This window comes from Pan troglodytes, chromosome 2, assembly GCF_028858775.2.
Source record: "Pan troglodytes isolate AG18354 chromosome 2, NHGRI_mPanTro3-v2.0_pri, whole genome shotgun sequence".
Classification (NCBI taxonomy): domain Eukaryota; kingdom Metazoa; phylum Chordata; class Mammalia; order Primates; family Hominidae; genus Pan; species Pan troglodytes.
In genome coordinates, this window is record NC_086015.1 from 118939655 (window position 1) to 118961566 (window position 21912).

At 38.5% G+C, this 21912-nt stretch overlaps 1 protein-coding gene across 2 annotated transcripts in view; it reads left to right on the top strand.

Annotated features, from left to right (window-relative positions):
* Positions 1–21912, top strand: part of GAP43 (growth associated protein 43) — a 421417-nt gene that overhangs the window by 304480 nt on the left and 95025 nt on the right. Inside the window, exon 1 of one of the 2 annotated variants that reach the window (NM_001009816.1) lies at positions 19758–19787. The exons of the other annotated variant lie outside the window; for it this stretch is intronic. Within the exon in view, the coding sequence (NP_001009816.1) occupies positions 19758–19787 (30 nt within the window). Of the gene's footprint in view, positions 1–19757; positions 19788–21912 lie in introns of those variants that run through there. 2 annotated transcript variants of the gene reach the window in all.

Below are 21912 nucleotides of genomic sequence, written 5' to 3' on the forward strand. Positions count from 1 at the left end.
TTCAGTTACTTATAGCTCTAAAGCCTTCCTGGTACATCTCTTCTATGCCTGGTTTTGCACATACATACATACACTCCAAAAAATGTTACCCAACTGTGAAGAGTCTTATAGCAATGGCAGAGTATAGTAGCATTTCTGGGGCAAGACAGTTGGGTTTAAGAAAATTTTATTTCCGTTTTCAAAAAACTAAAATGAGGAGAAAAGTATTTACTCATAAAACTAATGAAATTATTATTGGTTCATTAATCTAGAGCTGAATATTGCTATTATGTTTTGAGAATAGATAAAAAAGTACTAATCCCAAAGAACCAGCCTCTGTTCACCAAGAGCAAATCAGGCCAGTTTCTACATTTCTTTCTTTAAATGGGGTATAATGTATTAAATACAGGAAAGTCATTCATTCAGTGAAGATTTACTGAGTTACCTAAGATGTGATGGGCCATCTGCTAAGAACTGGAGACACAAAGATAAATACAATTTAATTCCTTCCTTTAACAAATTTGTTACCTTTCAGGTTCCCATCTAGTGATGAAAATAGGCAGGTAAATAAATACTGTCAACATGTGATAAATGCTTGACAGTGGCCTGTACAAGAAAGAATTGTAACATATAAGAAATGGTGGTATGAGGAATGTCATTTTTCACAGAGGAGAGTCTATTTTACCTGTTACTTGGAAAAAATGAGAATTCAATCACTAAACAATGGGGAAAATTATTCTGTGAATTGCAATCAGTGTGTATAAAGACATAGAAATCATTAAGGCATAGATGTATTTAGAAAATGCAGTAAATTAGATATTTAGGGATGTCATTGGAGAGGTAGGCAGACAGGTTACGTGATAATGAGGCATTTAGACATGCTTCTGACATGAACTGAGAGCCACTGTGGGGTATTAAGTAGTGGAGGACCATGATCTGGCAGGTTTGTTTCAGAAAGATGATTCTGGTTGTAAGTAGAGGAAAGATTAACGAAGTGAGACTACAGGCAGGAGAAGTAATTGGAAAACTACCATTTAAAAAATCTGACAAAAAAATGAGAATTTAAAGTATTGACATCTAGAAGGTTTCGTGACTTATTGAACGTGGGTGAAGAGAAAGAGAGAGGTTTCCAGGATATTTCTGGCTTGGGCAAGTGGGTGAGTGGTAGTCCTATAAACAAGAATAGGGATTGCAGGAAGAGGTGCATATTTTGGTGAGAGGATGCAGGGGGAAGAAAAAAATGTTCATTTTGGGAGAATGAATCATGCATATGGAGATCTACATTTGAAGCAAAATTCCAACAAGGTCTAGGCTGAAAATAGAGAATTTAGAGTCATACCCAAAGATGTGGTGGTGGTGGAAGCTGTGGGGATTGCTGAGAATGCCCAGGCAAGTGGAGACTGAGGAAGAGAAACCTGACAAAAAGAAAGGGAAGGCATCCAGTGATGGAGAAAGAAAATTAGGAGAGTAAGGTGTCATTGAAACAAAGGTAAGAGAAAATTAAAGAAAAAGCCATACAAAACAGAAGTGGTTAGTCTTGAAGCTTCAGAGAAGTCATATAAGGTAAGAAATAATAAGCGTCCATATGTATGTATTTGTGTGTGTGTTGCAACTATGAACTTCCTGGTGACCCAATGGAGTGGTGAACCCAAAAGGCAAATTGCTGAGAGCTGAGAATTGAAGATGGGGTGAACAAGTGCAGATGGTGGGCAAAGGAGTACAGTAAGATGGAGAACTAGAGTTGAAGGATAATATTTTACTTATAAAGAGAAGAAAGAGGCTAGAGCCATCTAAAGGATGAGGTTAAAGATTCAGTTGAGAAGAAGAGAGTGATGATATAAGAGACAGAATAGGAGAACCAATGTCTCTGAGGAATTACTGTGAGAAGATGATATTCCAAATATGGAGGGGAAACTTCCACCTCCACTTGGCCAGGTTCGGGTGCTGATAAGTCTGAAGGTGGCAAAGCAGCAAATGGGTGGAGTCCCTGCCTGAATGCATCTACTTTGTAAGTGGGAGCAAGGTCATGGTATTAGTCATCTGCTGAGAATAAAGGGGGACAGATGGAATAGTAAGCCCAGGGAGAGTGGAAAAAACTGAAATCTGCAATATGCCAAATGGGAGAAAAGGCAGAGTGGAGAAAAATATATTTTCAGGCACAGCTTATATGTTATGTTTATATGCTAGAGAGTGGAGGTAGAAGGAGAGGCAGGTTGAAAAGAGAGATGAGAGGAGGTATCACTGATGCATCCTGGAGAGTGTGATCACCTTTGCATAGGGGGAATGTAACCTTTATCTCTGACATAAGAAGGAATTAAGTGAGGGATTCGGGACTCAGTTATGCACTTAATAAATAATTTCTCTAGAGTCTTATGCACAAGGTGAAGAAAGAAATTTGGACTAGATGCAAAGGCAATTCAGTAGGCAAAATACCTTGCTGAATCAATGCTGATTAATGATTTGATGTTTGTGTGGAGGGAGAATTCAATTTGCCTGGCCAAGGATTCTGTCCTTGGCTCTGTCCTGTAAGGTCTTTTTTTTCTCTTTTGAAAAATTCAATACCTTGGGTAGAAAAATATAAGGCTTGCTCATTAAATGTGTACCAACAAGCCAGAAGGGATAAAGATGATGGAGATCTGGGATGACAGAATTAAGATCTAAAGAACATTGACAGAGTGAAGTGATTGGTTTTATCTAAGGAGATAAAAATAAACAAGAACACATATCCAATATTTTACCCTGGTGAAAAAAATGAAACAAAACTATAATACAACTGAAAAGTTCAGGACGGTGTAAATAAATGTTTTGATATTCTAGTTGGAGTAAATTAGTGGTATTCTAGACATGGTAGTATGGGCTTTTGTGAGCCAATTTTTAAAAATTTATTTATTTCAGTAGGTTTTTGGGGAACAGGTGGTGTTTGGTAACATGAATACGTTCTTTAGTGGTGATTTCTGAGATTTTGGCACACCCATCACCCAAGCAGTGTATACTGTACCCAATGTGTAGCTTTTTATCTCTCACCCACCTCACCCTTCCCCCTGAGTCCCCAGAGTCCATTGTATCATTCTTATGCCTTTGCCTCCTCATAGCTTAGCTCCCACTTGTGAGTGAGAACATCCAATATTTGGTTTCCATTCCTGAGTCACTTCACTTAGAATAATGGTCTCCAATTCCATCTAGGTTGCTGCAATTGCCATTATTTTTTTCCTTTTTATGGCTGAGTCATGTTCCATGGTATACCACATTTTCTTTACCCACTCATTGATTGATGGGCATTTGGGTTGGCTCCATATTTTTGCAATTGCAAATTATGCTGCTATAAACATGCATGTGTGAGTATGTTTTTTGATTAATGACTTATTTTCCTCTGGGTAGATACCCAGGAGGAGGATTGCTGGATCAAATGGTACATCTACTTATAGCTCTTAAACAGTGTGGAATCTCCACACTGTTTTCCATAGTGGTTGTACTAGTTTACATTCCAACCAACAGTGTAAAAGTGTTTCCTCTTCACCCCATCCATGCCAATATCTCATTTTTTGATTTTTTTTATTATGACTGTCCTTGGCAAGAGTGAGGTGGCATCACATTGTGGTTTTGATTTGCATTTCCTTGATAATCAGTGATGTTGAGCATTTTTTCATATGTTTGTTGGCCATCTACTTATCTTCGTTTGAGAATTGTCTATTCAAGTCATTAGCCCACTTTTTGATAGGGTTGTTTGTATTTTCCTTGCTGATTTGATTGAGTTGCTTGTAGATTCTGGATATTAGTCATTTGTCAGATGTATAGACGGCAAAGATTTTCTCTCACTCTGTGGGTTGTCTGTTTACTCCTTTGATTATTTCTTTTGCTCTGCAGAAGCTTTTTAGTTTAAGTCCCATCTATTTATCTTTGTTTTTGTTGCATTTGCTTTTGGGTTCTTGGTCATGAAGTCTTTGCCTGAATTAATGTCTAAAAGGGTTTGTCCAATGTTATCTTCTAGAATTTTTATGATTTCAGGTCTTAGATTTAAGTCTTTGATCCGTCTTGAGTTGATTTTTGTATAAGGTGAGAGATGAGGATCCAGTTTCATTCTTCTGCATGTGGCTTGCCAATTATCCCAGCACCATTTGTTAAATAGGGTATCCCTTCTTCACTTTATGTTTTTGTTTGCTTTAAAGATCAGTAGACTGTGAATATTTGGCTTTATTTCTGGGTTCTCTATTCTGTCCCATTGGTCTATGTGCCTATTTTTATACCAGTACTGTCCTATTTTGGTGACTATGACCTTATAGTATAGATTGAAGTCGGGTAATGTAATGTCTCCAGATTTGTTCTTTTTGCTTAGTCTTGCTTTGGCTATGTGGGCAATTTTTGGTTACATATGAATTTTAGGATTGTTTTCTCTAGTTCTGTGAAGAATGATGGTGGTATTTTGATGGGAATTGCATTGACTTTGTAGATTGCCTTTGGCAATAGGGTCATTTTTTGTGAGCCAATTGTTAAGTTTTCAGGAATTTTGAAAGCCAGTTGGTAAACAGTCATTATTACAAATTAAATTATATGAACACAAAATTAAATAATTATATTAAAACAATGGTAAATACTGAAAATGCATCACTTCTTAATTATTTTATTTTACTATTATCTATGCTCTTGAGATTATTTATGTCTATTTTATCTGTATGGTAGACGTACTATATAATGTTATGCTGTGCATCATTTTCCAGCTCTGTATTTAACGATGCCACATTCATGGCTTGAAATATGTCATGGTGGGAGTGTTTACATCATGGAAATTGAAAAATGTTACAAATACTATCTTCTCCTTCCCCCTGAGAGCCAGTTGTTAAACATTTAGCAGCACATACCACTTAATAATTTCACAATTAATTGGTATGATAGTGAGACACACACACACACACACACACACAGAGACAGTACAGAGCTCTTAAGTTCTGTGATATATTATTTAATATTTAATATTAATTATGGCAGTGATTTATTCACTTTTCCCATCTCATCCTTTCTCACCTCAAATATAATTATTAGTTATGAATCCTACATTTTCAAGGATATAGATAAATTATAGTGTGTTGAAAGAAGATAGGAGAGTAACCAAAATGAGGAGACTCAAAATCTTGTAAAATGAAAACTAGCTCAAGAGATGTGTAGCATACCGAAGACTTGGGGAGGATGCAGGATTTGTATTAAACCACTTGCTGAAATAATATGTGAAAGTAATATTATTGTTGGCGGCCCCAAGGCATCCAAACAGGGCTAAACAGGTGAACCTTATAGGGAGACAAACATCAGTTTTTATAGGAAAGAATCCCAACAGTTGTTAAAAGTTAAAAATGAAAAGCTTGGAAGTAACATGCTTTCCTTCAAGCACAGGATGTTTTAACGTTTGGTAACATCAAATGGGGAGCTGTGTGGATGATCTTATAGGTATTGTCTAACCTGGAATCTTTGAAGTTCAGCACATGCAATGTAAATGATTGAAGTTAAGCAGAGATAAATTTCTGTGAATCTAATTTTTCAAGGCTTATTAAGAGGGAGTCCATATCCTCATTGTCATTCAGACCATTAAACAAATCCACTCTGATGGAGGTCCAAAAGATGACAATTTGCTAACATGAAGGAAAGACACTCCTAATATATCAGATATTAGGAATGAGAATGACAAAACTAATGAGAGACTTCGTTGATTAAAAGAAAAAGTAAAACTTCAGAGTAACTAGTTGGTGACAGGAAGATAGACAAGAAGATGTTTTTGAGCTCCAGCTTCAAAAATTGTAACCTTCCAATGCTGTATAGTCTAAAGAAATGAATTAAAAATATAATTAATGTATGTATAAAATCACCCTCTTGTACTCAACATTCATATGTGGATTAGGGAGATTATGGTATGGATCAAAATACAGTTGACCCTTGAACAACATGGGGGTTAGGAGTGCTGATCTCCCACCCAGCTGAAAATTCTAGTATAACTTTTGGCTCACCAAAATCTTAATTGCTAACACCCTGCAGTTGACCAGAAGCTTTATCAATAACATAAACAGTTGATTAACATATATTTTGCATATGTAGCATATATTGTCTTAAAGTAAGCTAGAGAAAATAAAATGTTATTTAAAAATCTTAAGAAAAATATATTTGCTTTTCATTAAGTGGAATGAATCATCATTATCCCCATCATCTTCATGTTGAATAGGATGAGGAAGATAAGGAAGAAGGAGCAACAGTCTTGCTCTCTCAGGGGTGGCAGAGGTGGAAGAAAATCTGTGTACAAGTGAATCCATGCAGTTCAAACCCCTGTTGTTCAAGAATCAGCTGTATAGTGCAGTTGTAGATAGCTAACATTGTCTTAGAAGTTCAGTCAGGGACCTTTTTTATCAATAAAAACTTTTGAAAGGCCTCAATGGTGAAGTTTTTGGTTGAATTTTAGAGAAGTTTGGGATTTTTAGATGAAAAAGGAAGAGAGAACTTGACGTAGAGAACTTGATGTAGAGAACTTGGAAGTAAAGAACTGAAAACCAGCAAAATAATTTTGGAATAACTAATAGGTACTAGAAGCAATTTAAAGGAAGATCGAATGAAGATTATTGGAAATGTTTATCCCCATGCTTTAAGGAGAGAAAATGTAGAAGTTTGTTCAAGAAAATTCTGTGGCTGAGTTACATTAGACATTCTAGGTGTGTTTCCGGTACCTTCACTATGAAGAATTTTAATTTAAAGGAGAAGGGTAGATGGATTTCAGGCATAAAAAGACCAAGGTTGTTAAGTAAAAAAGCTCAGTTTTTGGCTTGACAGAATTATAGAAGGGTGGGGAAAGGGAACAATAACCCAAAGGATTAAATTACAGAGCAAACTACCCTCTTTGAATGAGGGTTGAAATCAGTGAAATGTATCTGTGCCTCAAGCCAAGAAAGCAAATTAAGTAAAATGATGCTAAATACCTGAAATTTATTTTATCATACAACTGTAAATTTTATAAATATGAAAACTCCCAATACTTCCCCAGTCTGTAGAAAATAGTGTATTTTACAAAGAGGTAAAATAAGGTATTATAGTAAAAGAGGTATCATAAGACAAGAGAAGATAAAAGGTGATGCATTTAGGGATATGGGCTTTGAAGAAAAACACCTCTCTGATACCCCATGTGATGACAGTTAGCATTTAATAGAACCCAAATGGAGAGCTTCAAGTTTAAAGCCCACTAGAAAGGCTGTGTTTTGTCATTTCTCCAAACCATGTGCATTCCAGAAGAAAATTTAGAGTGGGACAAATGCAGAATATGAGTGGACATGGTGAGAAATCTAGCCATGTCTAGATAACAAAATAACAATAGCAGATTGAAACAATTTGGTATTCTGAAAATCAGTGTTTGAAATTTAGCTAAAACAGCCTTCCTCCCTCCTTTTTTTCCCTTATTCTCTGGTTTTCTTCATCATCTCTTCCTTTCTTCCTCCCTCCTGTTTTTCTTTAATAATTAATTGTTTATTGAAGATTCAATAGCTCTCTACTCAATCCGAGAGGCCAGAATCACATTAACCAAGAAACTAATGTGGCCTAAGCTTCAGAGCTTCTCACTTGGATGGACCATGTGTCCATGGTTCTGCTTTTGAAATATTTGAAATAGCAAAATATTTTAATATCAATCCATTAAGACTGCTATCTCTTTCTGTTTAAACTTCCCCTCTGCAATATTTCCCCTCAGGTCAGGTTGTGTTGAATGGCTGTGGGAAATTTAGGAAATCACCTAAGATGAGGAATTGTATTGGTATTACATGCAGATTCGGTTTAATGGGATATATTTATGTTGCAACTAGGGACTTCTATGTAGAGTTAAGTTATTGCTAGTCATCCTGGTGTAGGAATGGCTTCAAGGAATGCAACGTGCCAGTGCACTGGGCATTGTGACCAGAGGGTCAGGACCAGAGGTTGAATTACAATACAAACATGTCATATGTCACCCGGCATCTGAAACACGTAGTAAAGATGAGAATCAAGGTTTGAAATGTATGAAGCCAGAAGCTGGTCTGGGAGAAATTCCGATCATTACCTATGCCAAATTGTGAGTGGGAGAATTCAGTTCTTATCAAAGCCTGATAAAAATCAAAGTTATTTTTGTCAGAAATAAGTTTGATAATGCTGTGTATACAACTATAAATATACATATTTTTCTCTTTTGATAGCAATTGTTTGAAATAGAATTTCTCAGAATTCCTGTGTTTTTGTATTACTGCTAGTGCCCTAGACAACAAATACATCTGTACATGAAGTCTCCTGTTTTAAGACTCCCAACTCTCAATAGTAAAATCAAATCCAACTATTTTAGAGGAAACACTAGATTATCTTTCCATTCTGCCTTAAAAAATTATATTACAAAGTCATTTTCACATAAAGAGGTTATCAAAGAGCAGAGAGCTAAAAAAATGCAAAAAAATTTTGCAGAGATCTGCCAGGCAGTTATTAGAAAATATTACTTTTATTAAATAGAGATTCCTTTCCCCATTGCTTGTTTTTGTCAGGTTTGTCAAAGATCAGATGGTTGTAGATGTGTGGTCTTATTTCTGAGATCTCTATTCTGTTCCACTGGCCTATGTGTTTGTTTTTGTACCAGCACCATGCTGTTTTGGTTACTGTAACCTTGGAGTATAGTTCGAAGTCAGGTAGCATAATGCTCCAGCTTTGTCCTTTTTGCTTAAGATTGTCTTGGCTATAAGGGATCTCTTTTTGGTTCCATATGAATTTTAAAGTAGTTTCTTTCTAATTCTATGAGGAATGTCAATGGTATTATAATTTAATGGGAATAGCACTGAATCTATAAATTACTTTGGGCAGTATGGCCATTTTCATCATATTGATTCTTTCTATCCATGAGCATGGAATGTTTTGCATTTGTGTGTCCTCTCTGATTTCCTTGAGCAGTGGTTTCTAGTTCTCCTTGAAGAGGTCTTTCACTTCCCGTGTTAGCTGTATTCCTAGGTATTTTACTCTCTTTGTAGCAATTGTGAATGGGAGTTCATTCATGATTTGGCTCTCTGTTTGTCTATTGTTGGTATATAGAAATGCTAGTGATTTTTGCACATCGATTTTGTATCCTGAGACATCACTGAAGGTGCTTATCAGCTTAAGAAGCTTTGGGCTGACAGGATGGGGTTTTCTAGGTATAGGATCATGTCATCTACAAACAGAGACAGTTAACAAATGGGGCTGGGAAAATTGGCTAGCCATACACAGAAAATTGAAACTGGACCCCTTCCTTATACCTTATACAAAAATTAACTCAAAATGGATTAAAGACTTAAGGTAAAACCCAAAACTATAAAAACCCTAGAAGATAATCTGAACAATATTATTCAGGATATAGGCACAGGCAAATATTTCATGATGTAATTGCCAAAAGCAATTGTAATAAAAGCAAAAAATTGACAAATGGGATCTAATTAAACTAAAGAGCTGTTACACAGCAAAAGAAAATACCATCAGAGTGAACAGACAGCCTACAGAATGGGAGAAAATTTTTGCAATCTACCCATCTGACAAAGGTCATCCAGAATCTACAAAGAACATAAATACATTTACAAGAAAAAAACGATTAAAAGTGGGCAAAATATATGAACAGATACTTCTCAAAATAAGACATTTATGTGGCCCACAAGTATATGAAAAAAAGCTCAACATCACTGATCATCAGAGAAATACAAATTAAAACCACAATGAGATACCATCACACACCAGTCAGAATGGCGATGATTAAAAAGTCAAGAGGCCGGGCGCGGTGGCTCACAACTGTAATCTCAGCACTTAGGGAGGCCGAGTTGGGCGTATCACAAGGTCAGGAGATCGAGACCATCCTGGCTAACAGGATGAAACCCCGTATCTACTAAAAATACAGAAAATTAGCCAGGTGTGGTGGTGGGTGCCTGTAGTCCCAGCTACTTGGGAGGCTGAGGCAGGTGAATGGCATGAACCCGGGAGGCAGAGCTTGCAGTAAGCCGAGATCACGCCACTGCACTCCAGCCTGGGCAACAAAACGAGACTCCATCTCAAAAAAAAAAAAAAAAAAGAAAGTCAAGACACAACAGATGCTGGTGAGGCTGTGGATAAATAGGAACACTTTTACACTGTTGGTGGGAATGTAAATTAGTTCAATTCAACCATTGTGGCAGATAGTGTGGTGATTCCTCAAGACCTAGAACCAGAAATACCATTTGACCCGGCAATGCCATTTACTGGGCATATACCCAAAGGAATATAATTCATTCCATTATAAAGATACATGTATGCGTATGTTCATTGCAGCACTATTCACAATAGCAAAAACATGGAATCAACCCAAATGCCCATCCATGATAGACTGGATAAAGAAAATATGGTACATATACACCATGGAATCCTATGCAGCCATATAAAGGAACAAGATCATGTCCTTTGCAGGGATATAGATGGAGCTGGAAGCCATTATCCTCAGCAAACTGATGCAGAAACAGAAAACCAAACACTGCATGTTCTCACTTATAATTTGGAGCTGAATGATGAGAACACATGGAAACAGGGAGGAGAGCAACACACATTGGGGCCCGTCGGGAGAAGGGGAGTGGGAGGGAGAGCATCAGGATAAATAGCTAATGCATGCAGGGCTTAATACCTAGGTGATGGATTGATAGGTGCAGCAAACCACCATGGCACACCTTTACCTATGTAACTAACATGCACATGTATCCCAGAAGGTAAAATTAAATTAAATTAAAGAAAATAATACATTTATGTTTCTGAATGCTGTGATATTTGTGATAGATATCAATGTTTAAAAATATACAACTTGTGATTTATTTCCTTATTCTACATAAGTATTCATTTCATACTTAACTCGTATTCTTTTTCTTAAAGAAGGGCCCCTCCAAATCATATACTCTTTAATCCCGATAAGGCCTATGTATATCCCTGCTGGAAACACCAACAAATTGGTGTTTAAATTGTTTAAATTTAAAACAAATTTAAAAAACAAATTTAAACCAATTTAAAAACTGAGACATGGTGCTTGCCATCCAGAAATGTGCATTTTAGGCAGGATATAAGCTTGTAAACAAACTGTCACTATACTGAAAGGCGAATAGAAAAGAGGTAAGAGGTATGCAGAAAGTTCTGTGGCTACTTCAATGACTAAGCCCAATGGAATGCTTTGATTTCAGCCTGTGATGGTGTGTTGGTGGTGGAAGTTGGTGCAATTTAATGGAATTTTTCACCTTACCTGCTTAATGCACTAGTAAGCCACTGAGTTAGATTTGTTCACTCAATCGTAAACTTCCTCTGGAGCTGAGTGACAAGTTAAGTCTTAGCTTATGGGCTACATAGATGAAAATCTTCTCTTTCTGTGCCACCAGCACAGGGCTCCCTCACTAAGATTTCTTTGTTATGGAATATTGGCTATTCAGAAATTCAGGTGGCTTCCATGGTGTGCTGGAAGGAGGAACTCTGAAAGGACTTGAGACAAGTCTGGAAAGAGGGATGGAGATTTGGAGGGTCCCCTAAATCATCCAGATCTTGGCTTCAGAAATCTTGTCTGCCTACAGAAAGCAGGGTGAATCCTGGCAGTGATGCCATACTGAAATGCTATCAGCCTAATTAATATGGTGACATCATATCATAGAGGCAAGCCTCTCCTTGGAACCAGATGCAGCCATGTCTGCCTGGAAGCTTTTGGCAGGCTCTGCCTGGCATCCTCATCTCAGAGCAACAATCCAGGTCCGGTCAGAAAATATTTGCTAAGTACCTGTTATGTGCCAGCCACCAGGCCAGGTGCTAGGAGTAAAAAGATGAATAAGAGAGGGCCCCTGCAAACAGAAAACTTACATCTGAGTGAGGACAGTAAATAATATTAGTGTGGCAAGTGCCACTAAAATACTGTATCCTGCGTGTTATGGGACCCAGAGGAGGTGAGCAAGTCTCTTCTGGGAGTTCAGAGAAGGCTGCTCAGGGAAGTTTACTTTTTGTCTGGTTACTGAGTTTTCAAGACTCATATGAAGTGGGTAAAGATTTCTAAGTATATGGAACAGAATGGCTTCAAGAATGGAAACAAGATGGGGTGTTCATTGAACGACTTCTTCCTTACATTATAAAGTGTAAAATGGGGAGAGGTAGAAGATACCGCCAGAACAGTATCAGGAGTCATTAATTTGAGCTTGAGCTTTGTTCTTCAGACCATTCTTTCTCGAAGTGTGATCCAAGGTCACTGTGCCAACCTTATCCCAAAACAATAACTATACACATTGCAGATTCTAAGCACTTCCTCCCATCTACCAAGTCCAATGATCTGTTAAAGAGGTACAGAGAATCTGCATTTTTAACAAGTTCCTCAGGCGGTTCTTTTGTGTGCTGAAAGTTTGAGACTGACTAATTATGGCACAGGGATCCACAGAGGGATTTTAGGAAGGGGAAGGGTGTTGTTTGATTTTCATTTTAGATAGATCCATCTGGGTGAAGTGTGGAAGGTAGAACTAAATGGTGGGTAAATACAAAAATAGCAAAACCAATTAGAATGTTATTGCAATAATCTTGGCCAGAAATGCTGAAGGCCTGCGTTAGAGGAATTGAAGAAGAAAGACTTAAAAAAGAATATTTCAGAGATAAAGATGGGCAGAACATTTAGGAGGAAATGAAAACTGGTTGGTTTTGGAGTGGTGGTTGTCATGGAGGAGGAGGTGATGCTGACTAGGGTGAATGATGAATCATGGGGCGCTCTACTAATACCGGGAATACAGTGAGAGGAACAAGCTGGCAGCCAAGAGGCCAAGTTGAGTTTTAGTTTGAGATTGGGGTATCTATGAGCCATCTGTGTGTATTCACAGCAAGTAGTTGAATACCTAGTTCTAAAGTTTCTATCTGAGAGAGATTTTATTTAATATTGTACTGCTGGGTGCCAAGCCATGGAACAGGGCAAACATGAGGAATCCACATTTAGGGTGGTTTGGTGCTAACAGACCTTGAGAAATGTGTCCCAAACCAAGGTCATCTGAGCCCTGAATGCTGCTAAAAAGTATTTAAAAGTCCACAGGAGTATTGAAGATTTCCCAGTACATTCTTAGATATAATTATTGTTTCAGCTTGATTTGTATAGAGCAAGGATCTAATTTTGTGATTTCTGCTGCTGTTGCTTCTTCACCTGGTAGACACACATGAGGCATCTTCTACTGTAGAAAATGCCCCACTATAACCGAGAAGGTGTGGAAACCAAGTGCTGTAAGAATCTCACCACTGAAAAGTAAAGATTTTAATTTGGAGTTTTCTTTGTTTTGTTTTTTGTTTTGTTACTTTTTAGCTAAGAGGATGTTAGTTTAACGTCAGTGCACCTCCATGTTGTCCTACCTCAAATCTTGGATCTTGATGATATATTGTTTTCGGACCAGCTATTGTTATGGTTTTTGAATTTCAGTATTTCCATTCAGGATGATTAAAATTAACATCTTGAGACAGCACAATGTAGAACGTTCCCTTCCTCTGGAAAGAGATGTGTCATTCCTTGAATAGTTCTCACTATGGATACTTAAAAAATCACACCTGGTTTACTTACTTATGCAGGTATTTAAATAATGACAAATCAATTGAATTTGTAAATGACATTTTAAGAGGATAAAGGCAAGGAACTTTCTCAAGCATTTTTTAGGCTATTGTTACCTCTAGTTTACCCCCTTGATGGCTTCTTTTCTTGATCTTGTCTTTAAGTTCCTGAAACCTGAACATTTCTCAAAGTTTATTCTTTGGTCCTCTGATTTCTATAGCACACTGTAGCTCACAAAATGAATTCTCTTTGATGGCTCCAACAATGACCCATAGAAAGACAATTCTGACTCTTGTTTCTTACCATCTGATCCTGTATTGCTCTTGAACATGTCAATGCTTTCATAAAATGAACACTTTCAAGCTTGACTCATCACCTTTCTCACAAAACCAGGTCCATTTCTGACTTTTATAATTCTCATTTTCCAGGCTGTCTAGGTTCAATCTCTGTACAACTTTTGGTTCTTCCATTCTTCTCTTCCTCCTAGATATTCTCCTGTGAGATAAAAGAAACAAACTATGTAAAGCACAAAATATGTGGTATATGGAACATATTAGGTACTTAACAGGTGACAGTTCACTTTTTCTTCCATGATTCCTCCCAGATATATGTTTCTCTCACAGGACTCCAGTATATCTTTCTCACTATTTCATACTACACAATGTTACCACAGGCATTCTTTAAAATGTCCCCATCCACAAATCTTAGGTCTAATCCCAATCCCTTGTAGTGGGGTAACTTGCGTCTCCCAAAAAGCTATGTCCAAGTCCTAATTCCTGGTACCACTGAATGTGAACTTTCTTGGAAAAAAAGTCTTTGCAGGTGTAATTTGTAATGAAGTTGAGGATCTCAAGATGAGATCATCTTGGATTTAGGGAGGGCCCTAAATTTGATGACAGATGTCTTTCTAAGAAAGAGAAAGATGGGGCCGGGCACAGTGGTTCATGCCTGTAATCCAAGCACTTTGAGAGGCTGAAGTGGGTGGGTCATCTGAGGTCAGGAGTTTGAGACCAGCCTGGCCAAGATGGCAAAACTAGTCCTCTACTAAAAATAAAAAAATTAGCCAGCCGTGGTGGCACATGCCTGTAGTGTCAGCTACTCAGGAGGCTGGGGCAAGAAAATCACTTGAACCTGGGAGGCAGAAGTTGCAGTGAGCCAAGACCCCGCCATTGCACTCCAGCCCAAGTGACAGAGCAAGACTGCCTCAAAAAAAAAAAAAAAAAAAAAAAAAGAATGAAGAAAAGGGAAAGACACAGGGACACAGAATGGGGAAGGTCTTATGAAGACGAAGGCGGAGATTAGAGTGATGCTTCTTCAAAACAAGCAACACCAAAGATTGACCACAGCCACCAGAAACTAAAAGAAAGATCTGGAATGTATCCTCCCTCAGAGCCTCCAGAGGGAACAAAACCCTGCTAACTGATTTCAGACTTCAGGTTTTCAGAAATGTGAGAAAGTAATATTCTGTTGTTTTAAGCTACCAAATTTGTTACAGCAGGCCTAGGAAACTAATATATCCCCTTAGCCTGATCTTGAAGATCCCTCTTAATCTGGCTTTAACCTACGTTTTCAACATTGTCTCTTACCAGTATCCTTTACAACTTCCCCCACTTCTGTATCCTGCCAGTCCCTTGATCATGCAGTGATTATTTGTGCATTTTGTCTTTTCTAATGTGATCCCTTTCCCTTTTTTAAAACTCCTATGTCTTCTCTATTCATTCTAATCCTAACCCTGAAACGAAAAGCCCATCTTAGTCTACAGTGGTTTATTTCCTATTTTGAATTCTTATCAAATACATTTGACATTGAATCATATTTTGTGCACACAGTGTTTGCTTTGCTTTTCATGTACGTGTAACTCCTTGAGGGAAGGATGATTTTTGCAACATAGAAACTATAGATTAAGTGAATGAAAACAGCAAGTATGGACAGAGAAAGCAGGTGTTTGGGTTGAATTATGTCCCCCTTATTTGCAAATTCATATGTTGGAACCTAACTCCCAGTACCTTAAGATGTGACTGTATTTGGAGATCTTTAATGTGACCCTTTACAGAGAAAATTAAGGTGAAATGAGGCCATAGGTGTGGGCCCTAATCCAATTTGATTGGTGTCCTTATGAAGGGGAGCTTACGATACACAGGGACAGAGAGCAGAGGTGCACATGCACACAGGGGGGCAACCATGCCATGTGCAGGGGCAGCAGAGGGCGGCCAGCTGCAAGTGCAGGAAAGAGGTTTGGAAAGGACCTTCCTTTAGGACTCTCAGAGGAAACCAACTCAGCCAGCAGCCTGATCTTGGACTTCCAGACTTCAGAACTGTGAGAAATTACATTTCTGTTTTTTAGGCCACCCAGTCTGTGCTATTTTGTTACGGCAATGCTAGAAAACTAATGCAGCAAGTAAAAGGCTTAGATTAAGCACTGAAAAAATAAGAGAAGAGGCCGAGGTGAGAGGATTGCTTGAAGCCAGCAGTTTGAGACCAGTCTAGGCAACATGATGAGACCTTGTCTCTACAAAAATAAAAAATAAAAAAAAATTAGCCAGGAGTGGTGACATGTACTTGTAGTTCACAGAAGGCTTGTGTACTCAGAAGGCTGAGGTAGAAGATTGCTTGAGCCTAGGATTTCAAGGTTGTAGTGAGCTATGTTTGCACCACTGCACTCCAGCCTGGGTGACAAAGAGAAAACCTGTCTCGGAATAAAATAGAATAAAATAAAATATAAAATAAAATTTAAAAAAGGGAGAAATAAGACTAACATCTTTTCTACCTGAATTGATGACATTATCTTCTCTCAAGTACCAGCCATAATCTTAAAATGGTAGACTATTTTACAGAGCCCTTAGTAAAGGCCAGTGACTTTTGGTTTTATTATACAAGCAGTATCACTTTAGTATAAAGTTCAAAGAGATCTGAGCGTGGAACTGGGATCTGGCCTCCACCACTCTTCATCTTTTTCTAGAATGTTATTATTGTCTAACCTATAGTCAAGAAGTTAATTGATAGTATTATGAGTTAATTTGCTAATCTAAAATTGTAAAAGGGTTAGCCATGGGGCTTAAGCCTATGCATTGTCTAGGATTAGTTATAAAGTACAAGGATTAGTGGGTCTATTTTGTATTTGCTTGGCAAAAATCGGGACATCGGTTATTTTATTTTTTATATATTTTTTGCAAAGCTCATATCAGTTTGTGCTTTTCTCTCCCTTATTCTTTTGCCATCCATAACCACCATTGCTTAGAGAAAAAGATGCATTAGAATTGATTCCATGTTATTCAAATTAAATTTGGAATCTTAGGCTCCCAAATTGGGAGGTAATTTTTAAAGATTCATTGACAGAATGTAGTATGTCCAGAGGAAGGCATCCAAAATGGTGAGGACCTTACACACTGAGACACCTGAGGGTAGTTGAAGGAGCAGACATCTCGTCAGAAATACATAGAGGGCTCTCTATTGCATGAAGATATCAGCTTATTCTCCATGGCTCTTGAAGTAAGAGTTGGGCCTAAAAGATGGATCTTGCTGATTTCATTTCAACATTGAATGCTGATTTCATTTCAACATTAAAACTTCCACTATGTAGTTTAATCTCTTAAGGACTAGAAGTAATGAAGAGTAGAGGCCTATTAAGTGGTGATTGATGTAGCCTAGTTGTTAAGAGACATAGAGTCCTAGCTTTACTACTTCTTAGTTCTGTGACTTAGTCAAGGCACTTAACTTCCCTTAGCTTTAGCATCCCCATCAAAATGGGATTACTACTTGTGCCTACCTCATTTTGAGTATTAGATAAAATAATGCATGTAAACTGATGAGGAAGCTGATTCTGAGCTGGGTGGTTTCACATATTTAGTCACAAAGTTCATCAATGCTTGTGCCCAGTTTTAAGCCCTAGCTTGTTTAACTTCATTATGCCACTTTGTTTCCAAGGTTCCTTCCCATAAATAAAGGGGGAAAAATATAAATGGGATGGCTGAGGTGAGTACATCGAAAGGGAAAGGAATTAGTCCCACTCTTTAAGTTTGGCCACATAGTTAATGAAATGGTCTTATCAATGGAGTTATCCTGTTTAAACACCAAAAGGTGCAATTTCTTCTCCATCATCCCCAATCCCCACATTCTCTGCCTCCTCCCTTCATTGCTCTTTAGCCACTGGCAGGCTAGGTAGGGTGTTCCTAATCTGCAACTGGAATGTTTCTGGTAGGAGCCATTTCTCACCCACTCTTTGTCCTCTTTTATCACTTAAAATCACGGAAGGCTGTTCTGAAAGCGGCTGGGCTTTCAAAATTGGGCTCCTTGTAACATTAAAAAATTATTAAACTCAGAAACTAATTCTGTTTTTTAATCATAAATATGAAAACTAGGAAGCAAACTGAGAAGAATGAAAGACCAAATCAGCGGATCTGAAGCAGGCCACTCTCAGGAAGACTCCTGAGGAATAATTAAGGCTAATTTTAAGTATCACCTCCTGGGTGTCATCATCACCATCGTTCCCAGGTACCTGTCTGAGATAGTCCATTTTGAAATAGATATACCTTAAATTATGTTAAAATGTACTAAGCACTTATTGAGCTCAGTGATCCTGAAATATGCCTAATAATAAGCTGCCTAGTTGCCACTTATTAACTAGGTTTATGTCTAGGAGGTCTAGGAGGGACTATGAAGAATATGAGCTGTTTAATTAGGGGTACTTGTCATCACTAATGAACAACAAGAAATAGTTTGAAAACTTCTTTGAGATATTCACTTGCAAATGTCACCCGAATTTCAGAAAAGTACAGTCTCTGGAGTAAAGCTATTATACACTCAGAAAGACTGTTGTGCTTTGCATGCGTTATATCATTTAGTCCTCAAAACATGTTGTCAAGATTGGCATTATTATCTCCATTTTAAAGATGAGAAAATTAGGTGCAAAGAGCTTCAGTAACACACTCAAACTCATTCAACAATAAATAACTAAAAATTGTGCTATACACACTATAAGAGTCACATGTTCCTCCCCCAAAATTATGAAAGGCCATAGAAGGAATTCAAGAAGTAGGCTTCATGACTTATCATTTCTTCTCATCTCAGATGAATTCACTTTAATCTATCATGCCCAAATTGTAAAATATCATTTTGATCACCATCAATATTACACAGACCTGTTTGAATGTGCTCAGCTTTTTCAGTAAAATTAGAAGAAACCACAATTTACAAACAGGTATATGTGCATTAAGGAAAAAACAAAAAACTACCATGTGATTTTAGATATGGATGCCAATTCTTAAACATTGTTTATTATTTCTGAGCTCAAGTGCTTAGAATGTTTAAAATGCAATATATTTATGTGGATTTTTTCCAGGATATTGGAACATATATAAAATATGCTTGTGCATGTCTAAGCTTTGTATTTATTTCAGGTTGTATGTATACTGAGAAGAATATATAAACAGTGTATGATATTTACATGTTATTTCATTTTTTGAGGGAAATTAACCTCCACAATTATTAACTATGCATAAAATGTAATGGCAGATATGACTTATATTGTATAGGACTGACTACAATTCCTCTTTAGAAATAGCTGTTCTTTGCTTTTATAATACTAGGAAAAGAGGAAAAGAGTTCTTAAAGAAATACAAGGATTCCTCAAGCCCCTCTTCCCTAAAACATGCTCTATCATATCTCCTGGATTGACTGGAATATCCTTCTCTGCCCCCACCCCATCACCCTCTCAATGCAGTGGAAAAGTCGGTGGGTAATTGGGTCCAGATTGGAGGTGTTTAAATATTCATGAGGCTGGCAGGGGACTGGGAGGGGGCGACTGTCTAGAATGGGGGTAGGAGCTGGGGGAAGTGATTAGTCACTGAAGGCTAGCGAACAATTCCGAGAAAGAGACGGAGAGAGAGGGAAGAAAAAGACAGATAGATAGATATTGGGGGGAAGGAGAAAAAAGGAGAAGAGAGGGAAGAGAGGACAGCGGAGAGAGAGCACCAGAGAGAGAGAGAGAGAGCGCGCGCTAGAGAGAGGGAGCGAGCATGTGCGATGAGCAATAGCTGTGGACCTTACAGTTGCTGCTAACTGCCCTGGTGTGTGTGAGGGAGAGAGAGGGAGGGAGGGAGAGAGAGCGCGCTAGCGCGAGAGAGCGAGTGAGCAAGCGAGCAGAAAAGAGGTGGAGAGGGGGGGAATAAGAAAGAGAGAGAAGGAAAGGAGAGAAGGCAGGAAGAAGGCAAGGGACGAGACAACCATGCTGTGCTGTATGAGAAGAACCAAACAGGTAGAGCTAAAGATTTTTTACTTCTTGCTGTTGTGAAATAACCAGAGTACAGTATTTCCCCGTAAAGGCAAACAATTTTTTTACTGCTTCTGCTCTGGCCATGGTGCTCGCGCTTCCTTAGCATATGGTAACTGATGGTTGCATCCCAGCTTTTATTCTTTTCTGTCTTTCATGCTCTGGTTTTGGAATGCTGCTACTAATTAGGTTGAGGGTAGAAAAAACATGCCTGTTTGGCTAGAAATAATTTTTTTTTTTCTTATTAGTGAATGCTCAGCATTTGAGGTCTCTGGTCTTGAGGGTGTGGACGTAGAAAGGGGTGTGGGGGAGATGATGTGGGCTCTACCTACAAGATGGGGAGGCATTTCTTTATATTATTTGCAAAAAGCAGGGTTGAGGAAATAATATTCAGAACTGAGTATTGCCTCTCTGTCATACAATTTTCTCACATGTGCTGCGGAAGATGCCTTATTTCGTGCATGCATGAGCTTCGAAGGGGCGCAGGTATTTATGGAAAAACGTGCAGGTCTTATTTATTTAGTATTTATTTTTCAATGAATGAATGAAACTGTGATTTGATAGATTTTTTTTTTTTTTAAGAGAAGCTAAGACAACTGGGGCTGGGGGAGAAATTGGCCATGCAGAAGGGGAAAATCCCCTTCCTAAGATCAGCAGCCGATTGTGCACCAGCTGGTCGGAGGAGAGGGTGGACCACGCCCCTAGGAGCTCCGATGGGATGGGAAAGACAGCCGGGTATTACCTGTTGGAAACCAGGTCTTTTCTCTTCTCCCCTTCCCTTGCTTCTTTCCTGGGATTGTCAGTGACCAGAGACAGGCTAACATCCTGGATAATAAGTATGGTGACTCATTTTCATCAGGAAGAGGGACACATCCAAGATTAGCAAGAATCAGAGCCCCTCCTTCCCTCCCCCACTGCCCAGGTTTTACAGCCATTTCCAATTGCTCGCTTATTTCTTGAAAGACATTTTAGAAACTTGATTGGGGTGAGAGTGGGAAGGAATGACGAGTGTGGTATTCCGCAGCAACCGACCATGCCATGGCAGTCTCCAAAAGAAGCTTTCAAACATTTGTTGGAATGCATTTGAGTGATTTTGGCGAAGGTTAAAGAGAAAAATGGGTGTGGGATACGGGTGAGTGTGTGCGTATGCTTGACTGTGGTGGGGGTGGGGGTGTGGTGGGGGCAATCTTGGTCAAAGAAGCCCTTCGCAGACTGATTGCCTTAGGGGTGGGGTGCAAGAGATGGAATTTGGGTATAATTTCCAGTGCAGGTATTGGAAATTGGGCAATTTGTAATACACTCCCTGAATCCGAAGGGGGTGGAAGAGAGTGGAGAAGAAACAGCCTGCCAGCTTAGCACATTTAGCCAGCGCCCTGGAAGGAAGGGTGGGGAGTGAGGATGAAGGAGAAGGAGCAGGAAGAGGATGGGAGACTGAAGCAGAATGTCAGAGCAGTGGGAGTAGAGATTTGGCATAAATAAATAAATAAATAAATAAGCAGACATCCTGGATTGTGTGGGGCTATTTGGGGGAAAAAGTCGGATAGTGGGGGATTGAGTTGGGGGCGGTATTTGCAGCATCTCCTGAAACTGCCCTGTGGTTACAGAGATTGATGCTTCCATTGGCTCATTTTATCAAACCAGGGCATTTTCTCTCTGTGACCTCCTTCATTTTAATATATAAATGTAATAAATACAGGTGTCTGGGTTAAGAACACTGTCAAAGAAAAGTCCTGAGGTTATTTCACTGGTGAGCTGGGGAAATAACATTTAGGAAGGTGGAGCACTAAGTAAGCCAAAGCCATCCACTTAAAAAGCTTTAATTTTGGAAAGAAAAATATTCAGGTTCATAATTTGTTCCCACCCTATGTGTACATATGCAAGTATACATGCATCTCCTTTAATAAAGGAAATCATGTATGATTTTTAGAAAAGGAATTAGGGCTAAAGGAATTCCCTTCCCAAAATGAAGACAGCTGCCTTCCCTGGGGCTCTATCTCACCAACAGCCCCAAGCATTCACTCTGATGTGCAAAGTGATGAAGCTGAAATTGTGTTTAGAGTTGTAGAAATTCGCATGTAAATGTATACAGCATCCACATACTTCATATGCT